The 8,881-nt window shown below is 45.4% G+C and overlaps 1 protein-coding gene across 1 annotated transcript; it reads left to right on the forward strand.

Annotated features, from left to right (window-relative positions):
- The first annotated feature begins 430 nt into the window (after positions 1-430).
- On the forward strand, positions 431-8,189 carry PPP1R15B (protein phosphatase 1 regulatory subunit 15B). Its single transcript, XM_075776219.1, has 2 exons — positions 431-2,299; positions 5,220-8,189. Exons 1-2 carry the CDS (start codon positions 446-448, stop codon positions 5,430-5,432), a joined length of 2,067 nt encoding a protein of 688 aa, XP_075632334.1. The 5' UTR covers positions 431-445; the 3' UTR covers positions 5,433-8,189.
- The last annotated feature ends 692 nt before the right edge of the window (positions 8,190-8,881 follow it).

Genomic DNA, 8,881 nt, shown 5'->3' on the forward strand with positions numbered 1-8,881 from the left:
CCCCGGCACGGCCCCGTTGGCACACGCGGGGACCCCCCCCGGCCCCTCCTGCTCGTCGCCCCAGGAATTAAGGAATCGCCCCTCGGCCATCGTTACCCCGCGCGCTGAGGAATCGCCTCACAACTGACCGCTGGGCGGGGGGGGGCGGGCAGCCGGGTGGAGCGGCCCCGCGGACCCCAGAGGCCGCTGCCCGCCCCGGGGCCGCGCTGTCCCCCCTGAGGCGGCCCGGCCCGGCCCGGCCCGGCCCGGCCCGGCCTTCCCCCCCCCCCCCCGAGGTCCCCCCGCCGCCAGAGGGGGCGCTGCCGCGCGGCGCCCGGTCCCCTCCGGCTGATGCAATCCCCGCGCGGAGGGAGGGGCGGGGCCTCCGCCCTGACGACGGCCCCCCGGGAGGCGGGGACCTGACGACACCGCCCCGGTACCCAATGAGCGGCGGTGCGGCGCTGTGATGGTGAGGAGGCGGGTCGGCGCTTGCGCGTTAGAAACGCCCCGCCTCTCGGGGCTCGCGCCGGCCGCGGGAGGGTTGAGGTTCGGCGTTCGCCCCCGCGCCGCCATTTTGCGCCGCCGCCCGCAGCAGGATGGAGCCGAGTACCCGAACGAAGCCGCCCGCCGCCTGCTGCGCCCGCCGCCCCGCAATCCCTGGACCCGCAGCCCCTGGATGGAGCGCCGCTCCGCAGGCCCGACCGCACCGCTGGGAGCGCTGAAGAGTGTCCTCTGCCCGCCGCCGCTCATGGAGCCGAGCGGCCAGGAACGATCCGGGCCCGGCCTGGGGCGGGCCCGGCTGGGCTTAGCCGGGGCCTGGCCTAAGCTGGCCGGGCCCAGCGCGGCCCCCGCCGGCGCCTCGGCCCAGGCGAGCCCGCCCTTCTCTTGGCTGCGGCTGGTGTCGCAGCTCCTCTCCCCGCTGCCCGCTTTGCTGCAGCGGCTGCTGCCCGGCCCCGCGCTGAGCAGTGCCCTCTGCCCCGCCACCGAGCAGCCGCCCGCCAAGGGCCCCCAGCCGCCGCCGCTGCTGCTGCTGTCGGAGCCGGCCGCCTCGCTGGACTGGGCCGAGGAGACGCTGCCGTGGCCGGAGGAGCCCCAGGAGAAGGGACGAGATGGTGGCACGGAGCCCATCTCGCCGGGCCTCTGGAGAACCAGGCTGGTGCGGAGCAGCCTGGTGTCCTTCACCGTACCGCGTGTGGACTTGTACGTGCTGGGCCCGGAGCAGGGCCAGGTTGGTTGCTCCGGCAAGAGCCATTTGCCCCAGCCCCTGCGAGCCGAGGTCCCCACGGAAGCCTGGCGAGGCTGCCCCGCCCGGGGCGGTTTGCCGGAGGTCGAGTTTCTCTGCGGCAAGCGCTTGGCGTTTCTCCAGCCGTGGCATTTGGCGAGCGGTGGCCTGGCAGTGCCAGACCCGGACCACGGCTATCACAGCTTGGAGGAGGAGCAGCAGCAGCACAAGGGCGTTTGTCAAGAAGAGGTAGGGCGACGGCGGGAGCAGCGGTTCGATGCCGGGGAGTTGAAGCGGCCCGAGGAGCCCAGCGACGCGGGGAGACAGCCTGGAGGTGATCCCTTGGAGCCGGAGGGGAGAAGGGGTTCAGCTGAGAAGGGGACGCTCGAGAGGGAAGCCCTGACTGAAGAGGATGATGAGGACTCCGAAATAGAGCAAAACCTTTCGATTTCAGCGAGACCTGCCTGTGCGAATAAATTAATAGACTACATCATAGGGGGAGCTTCCAGCGGGGATGAGAGTGCGGATGATGAGGAAGACTGGGATGATGATGATGATGGGTTTGACAGCGAAGGGCTCCCTTCGGATTCAGACGCTGGTAGCCAGGACGGGGAAAGGCTTCATCTCTGGAATTCTTTCTACAGTTTGGATCCGTACAACCCTCAGAACTTCACAGCTACCATCCAGACATCTTCCAGTGATCCAGGAAAGGATATGTCAGATGTGGAGGAGGAGGAGGAGGAAGAAGATTCTTCGTGGGCAGAAGATTCTTCAGCCTCTCCTCACCCTAGTTCAGAAGAGGAGGATGAGTGGGACTGTAGTAGTGTGGATGAGGCAGAAAACCTGAAACTCTGGAACTCGTTCTGTACCTCAGATGATCCATATAATCCCTTAAATTTCACGGCTGCCTTTCAAACAGCAGAGAAAAAAGGGACGCCTGGTTTAAAAGGAGCTGAGAGACCAAGTGTAGTGGCTGCTGAGCATAGTCACTTGACTGTCTGTCAGGTGCAGTTGGAAAAACATAACTGTGGGGTCACTGACTTTGTGCAGCATGGCATTCTTTCTGGTGAGAAATGCAGCAGTACCAAGCGGAAAAAGGTATATACTTTGTTTATGGTTTTGTGTTTTGGGGATGCTTAAAAAAAAAAAAAAAAACAACCAACAGCAAACCTCCATTGCACCATGTGTTTTGTGAGTGGTGAGGTCATTTGTGCCAGGATTCCAGCCACGGCAGGAGGCAGATCATGCCTCCATGAGTTCATGGTCTAATTATTTGACTGAAATGAGTGTGCCTCATCCTTTACACGTGATGGTAGACTTCGTAATTCAGTGACACAGAACAGATTTCTTTAAATTTCTTTTTTAGTCTTGAAGTTACATTTTCCTTTTAAGAGATAGTTTTCATTTTGTATCTGTTTTGTAACATAGTTTTCGTTATCAGAGAAACAGATGAGAACTGTGACGTAAGTTGTTCCTCTGGAAAGTACTGTTACGTTGCTGTTATGAATAACGTTGATAAGGTATTTTAGGACCTTTGCAGGCACGTAATGTAATCGAGACTTAAAGCGTTGTAAGCATTTTAGGACTTGTGACAAGCCTGCTTGAGTTCCAGATGTCTTTTGGAGTAGAAAGAACTCTTCTCTTGTGGGTTAACACATGCTACACTAAACCACTGAAGTTTCAATACAAAGTATAGTAATACTTCCATTTCCATTTAAAAGACTTTTATAATTCAGCAGTCGTTGATTAAAAGGATGTAAAACTGGAATTGTAATGTGTTTATGAGGCTCTAGTGCATTAACATTTTTAATAGATCTGCTAGGATTCAGGTAAATAGTAATAAATTTGTCCTCTTTTAAGTTTTATGATGCTACAGATGTACAAGATGGCTTTTCAGGTGTGATGTCTGAGTCTTGGCTGATACTTGAAACATTTGTATGAGTTGTGATACACTAATGTATTACCCTTGGACTTGGTAGTAAGTTATCAAAAGAGAAAAGCTGTATAATGCTTGCTTTGGCATTCTTACAGCAGAGAGATCTGACTTGTTTGCTCCTTTAATTGAGAGCCTGACTTGGAGGTAACTTCATATCTGTTTTTGCTAGGGCAAGTGGCATTTAATAGTTAACCGTATGTTTTCGTCTAAATGGAAAATACTCAAACTGTTTCTGCAGCAGGTCCTTTGTAACTGACCACATCTCTCTCAAATGCTGTGAGGTGGCACTGATGAGCCCTGCTGTAACTTCATACTGCTGTGATTTAACAATCTTGTGGTGTGTCAGGAATGTAGTAGGTTTTTTTTACTAGTTTGTTGTTTGACTCTGTAATCTATTGACATGGTGAAAGAATGGTGATCTAGCTGCAATATTTAGCATGATGTTACAAAATCCGGTAATTGTGCCCAAGGGTGTCTTAGACTGATGTAAAAAGGATGTAAGGTAGGAACTCACAAAGGGATAAGCTGATGTAACAGCTCTGTGTGCTTGAAAGCAGCAGCAGAGATTGCTGAGCAGTGACTTGAGGTGTTCCCAGGAAATGTTGGAATCATTCATCCTGCTCAAGGTTATTTCCTATCTGGCATCCTGCAACCCAACAGCAGCAATATTCATGTTTATAGAATCATAAAACCTGGGAGATTTTTGTTTCACTTATGAGTTAGCAGTACATTGACACATGCGAGGATATGTGGGATCTGATGCCACTGTACTCGCAGACAACTCAGCAGTAATTGGGGATCACTGCACTAGAACCAGAGGTCGCCTTCAGCAAAATCTGATGGTTATTCCTGTAGGTCATCTCTTCATGTTACCTTCATGTTTTCTCTGAAGGTTCGAAGATGGCTCTACCACAAAAAGCAATCTCACTGTACACTCCTGATTGTGTTAGCATGAACTGGGTGTGAAACTAGGGTTCTGTGTTAATAAGATATAAGGATGGAGCAGCAAGTTTTTTGTACCTCCCCACATTTTTTCCTGACCTTCCAGAAGTAGCTGTCCTGCATCAAATTCAGTGGAGTCATCTGTAATGACAGTATTTGGCTTGTCTTCAAGAATCGGTCCTAGTCTGAGAGTTAGTGGATTCTGACAGCTAGTTAGTTTGTCCTTCAGTTTTGTGCCTTTTGTACAGCTAAATGAAAATACATAATTCAGCAGGAGCCTGAAATAGTCTGGCTTTTGCTTGTCACTCAATAACAGAAAGACAGACTTAAATCCTTAGTGTATAGTTACAGTCTAAATACTCTCAAGTTTAGATCCTGATGCTGTAAATTTCTTTGGGGGTTTTTTAAATAGCTTAATAGTTCTTCAAAATAGTGAAGAGTGAAAGTTTTCATACGTATTTTAAAGTGCCATGACTTTGACTTCATTTCCTTGCATGAACTTTACACTGGAATTTGATACCAGCTCAAAATAGACGGGTTTGTTCCAGTCACGTAGTGATGAGTGTGACTTCCTTATATGTAGTATAGTGTAATTTCTTCTCCTGGTGCTGAAGTAAAAGCTGACTCACAGGATTACTTACTCTACTGAAGCTTACATAATAATAATAATTAAAAAAAAAAAAATCATTGTTCTGTAATCGGAGATGTTGGCAGATAGCATGTTTCTAGCCTTAAGTGAGTGTCCTGGCCTGTCCCGCTGAGTAACCTGCTTGAACTGTGTCTGTGTGAGGGTGGAACTCAGTGCTGATGTTGGGGGGGGGATGTTATTTCACAGGGAACACCGGGTGACCTGCTGTCAGCCTGAAGAGGCCTCTTAGGCTGCAGTTTAGAAACTCGGTAGTAGTTTGAACACTACTTTTGGTTGAGTGGGAAGTCAGCAACTGGTTGCTTTTAAAGGTGAGAGGTGAAGTATACTCTGGCCTACGTGGTGCAGAGACCTAGCGTGAACTGGTGGCATATCTGAGGTTTCTTGCTGTTTTATGCATCTTATAACTTCTGTTGAAAAATTATAAAAATCATGTGTGCAAGTTTTGCATGAGTATTTGGCTAATGCTTTACTAAATGGCTTGTCTTTTCCAGGTCACCTTCCTCGAAAAAGTTACTGAGTATTATGTAAGCAGTGAGGAGGATCGTAAAGGACCCTGGGAAGAGCTTGCACGAGATGGATGCAGGTTCCAGAAACGTATCCAAGAAACAGAAGAAGCCATAGGATATTGCTTCACAGCAGAGCATAGGCAAAGAGTATTTAATAGACTCCAAGAAACCTACTACAAGAGGGTTGATCTCTTTTAGCACCTTAAAAGATCTGGTAGTTGTATGAGCCTAAGCACTCATGAACATCTTCAAAACAAGAAGCGGCAGCTGCATGTGCTATTTTGAAATGGGGAGAGAAGTGAGATTTTAACACTTTTTTCCCAGTTCAATATTCAGCCAACCAATAGGTCTGTGTGTCACATTTTGATAGTCAGACAAAACCTTTTGAGTATCATCAAGGGTAAGGGTGGTATAATTGCATTCCTTTTAAGTAACACTTGAGAAACAGACTGCTTTAGGTTAAATCCATTCCAAAAATGCCTTGTCTGCCGTATCTGGAGAAGTGGTGACTATTAAGTTGAATTTTTGCACTTTGAAAAAGCGAAACCTATTTTGAAGGAGATATTTATGAGGCTCAGAACCTAGTCATTGCAGTTTTGATTTAAAGATTCTAGAGGTATGTGTTACTTTCTTGTGGTTCTCCATTTTCTCTAACTTGTACAAAAGTCTCAAAATTTGTTAGCTGATTAACTTTACTGTGCAAAGCAGATTAACTTCCTTTTAAGATCCCAGTTTTGCATGTTATCTAGTGTTTGAGTGTTTATGTAACGCTTTGATGTCTTAATATTTCAGTCTAGCACACTGGGGGATTCAGGGGAGCTCTGGTGCACTACAAGCCCTTTGGTTTGTCTTTATTTAAATATAAATACCTTTACCCAGTACTGTTCCAAAGGGTGGTGGCTGCTTGTGCACCAAACCTCTTTGCTTTCAGGGCAATGAAAGGCCACATTCCGATCAATAATTAAAGCTCCGAGGTACATGTTGAGGCTGATCGTTTGAGTTTAGGTAGCCACGCACAGGGAACTAGGCCCTAGATCTTAAGTTAATCTTAGAGTAACTTTGCTGTAATTGATTCTGAATTTGATTCTGCTTTCTGAAGATGGATTGAAGTGGAAGATTCTTCATGTTCCTTGTATCCAATACGCTTGTTCTGGTACTTGTAAGGAGAATTATCTTAGACTTATGGAAATCTAAGGCTACAAATTGCTGTGTTCTTTACCAAAAGCCAGTATTAATACCTCTCTGCGTCTGCACTTTTGTTCATCTGGTACCAAAATAACATTTCACGTTTGGGGTCTGAAACTTGAGGTCCTCAGTGGGAGGAAAACACTCCTTATTTATGTTCCTAACTTAAAATGTTTAATTGTTGTTTCAAGTCAAAATAAATTAAAAAAAAAAAAAGCACCATTTGGATATGTGTTTGGACCTGAAGGACGTTGTGTGGCTCTTAACCAAGCAGGTATGAGGTCATGCAATGGAATAAATACCAAACATCAAAGAATTCGTATCTGTCTGCATGAAGTTGTGTGAATAAATTATTTGCTACTTGGTTCATTCCGCTGACTAGAATTGTTTCGCTTTTCTAAATGCTTCAGATTTATAATCTCATTAATCTCATTAACGACTTCAATTTTTAATTCAAAAGAAAATTACAGATACAGAAGAGCTTCACAGAGCTTTACTGAATTTTCTGCTTTATCGTGGCATCTTTTTGGCCATTTTAATTCTCTCAAAAATTTCAGAGTCTTTGGGTTTATACTTTATTCTTATTGCATGAAGTATGTTCTTTAAATTTAAAAATTTCCTTTACTAGAAGTGTTACAATTATGAAATTCAGAGGGTTAACTGTGAACTACAGTAGAGTTGTCATGTAAACTTAAAAATACAGCTGAAACTCAAGCAGCCTTCCAGACTGGCTACTTGGAAGCAATGCGGCAATGTTCTTTTTCATACCTGTGGCATAAAAAAAAAATTGGAGTCTCCATTCCTGCAAAAGATAATTTTAGTTGTGAAATTGTAATTCTAATCATGCCCTCAAATCCTGCGAAATAACCTTTCATTTTTAGGAGTTTGTTTGCCTGTATTGTATTTGATAACAGGTGTTCTGTTTTTAGGAAGAAGCATGCAGGATGATAAAGGTAGAATTACAACAGAAGTTGTGTTGACTTATGGTCCAAGTGTGACTGATACGTAAAAATGCTGTTCATTGCTCCTGGTAAAATATACTACAGTCGTTTCTCCATGACTCTCCCATTTTCTTTGATCTTGGAGAACTTGATGGAGCTCCTGTTACTCTGGACAACTCGTTTTAGTGGTCCTTGTACGAAGCTTTAGAGTGGTGTGAACTAACACCTGCAAACACTGACCTGCTGTTTGCAGAGGCTTGGAAAAGCCAACAGCTGGAAACGAACAGAATTGACAAATTGGGTGTAAAGTAGATTAAAACCTGCTGCTTCTAACATTGGAGAAATGATTTTTTTTCCAAGCTGCAGCGTATCAAGCACCCTGATCTAACACTGCTGATTCTCACGGAAACTATACCTGCTTGGGTAAGCTTTCCCCCTCTCGCAAACCTCATGTTTTCAAGGTAGCTGATAGGTATTAACACTAAATTCATCACCATAAATATATCTTAAAAGCAAGCTAAGCTTGTTTGTCACCATTTTCCCCATAACATACCTTTAAAATGCTCATACAGGATGTGTACGTGTGTAAGTGCTTTGAGTGAGACAGTAAAAATAACACTTGTTGAACTTTAAATCAAAACTGTAATTATCAGATTTTATTTTTGTATAATTTAGAGAAAGTTAGAAAACCTTCAACATTGGCTTTATACAGATTTTAATTGATTTGTGTCGAGTTTGTTGGGTTTTTATATCTAAAGTTATATTTCTGTACATAATAAAACTATTCAGAACTAATCTGTAAATTGTAATAAAGATATTGGCAAGATAATGCCAAATTGTTTTTCTTGGAAAGAACTTGTGGGACGCGTCAGGTAACTGCGAAAGCACAATTTGTGCACGTATGTTTGGTTTTATGAGAATATGAGTTTTTTTAATCACCTTTGGTGTTTGAGGCAGTTACGGTAATTCAGAAGCAGACACTTTCCCCTGAATTTCCTTCCGAACCAGTAACTCTGATCTAAGGGCTCCTGGTACTGATGAAGCCTTTAAAGTAAAATACAAAGTGTGCAAAGTGCAATTACTTGTATTCAAATTAGGTGTTGGCTTGGTGTAAGCAGGGATGCTAATGTTTTGTTGCCCTAATTGAAACTGAGTATTGAGATTTGGTTTTTAGTTTGCTCACTGGTTAGCATAACTTTATGGATACTGCATGGCTTTGAAGGTATTTCAGGGTTTGGGGTTTTTAAAAGTATTTTCAGGCTTTGCACTGAAACAAATTTGAGGTGTCACCTTGTGAGGGAGGAGTGACAAACATCTGATTTTTGCTCAGAGAAGAGCCAGAACGCTTCCCTGTGTTTTGCCATGTAGCGTTGGCCTGTAATGCCAACAAGGATTTGTTCCCTTATTTATATTTTAATTAATTGGACTAAAATGTTTGGTAAGGAGCTCAGAATACACGAGAGCCTTTTTTCCTAAAAAAAATAAAAGCAGCAATACCAAGTGATGCTTCATCCTGCATGG

The sequence above is a fragment of the Balearica regulorum genome, chromosome 25 (genome assembly GCF_011004875.1).
Source record: "Balearica regulorum gibbericeps isolate bBalReg1 chromosome 25, bBalReg1.pri, whole genome shotgun sequence".
Lineage (NCBI taxonomy): Eukaryota > Metazoa > Chordata > Aves > Gruiformes > Gruidae > Balearica > Balearica regulorum.

Excerpts from the sequence above, each read along its gene's own strand:
- PPP1R15B (XM_075776219.1), top strand. The coding sequence starts at position 446 with ATGGTGAGGAGGCGGGTCGGCGCTTGCGCGTTAGAAACGCCCCGCCTC. Across the intron at positions 2,300-5,219 it reads GCAGTACCAAGCGGAAAAAG|GTCACCTTCCTCGAAAAAGT; the intron begins GTATATACTTTG and ends TGTCTTTTCCAG.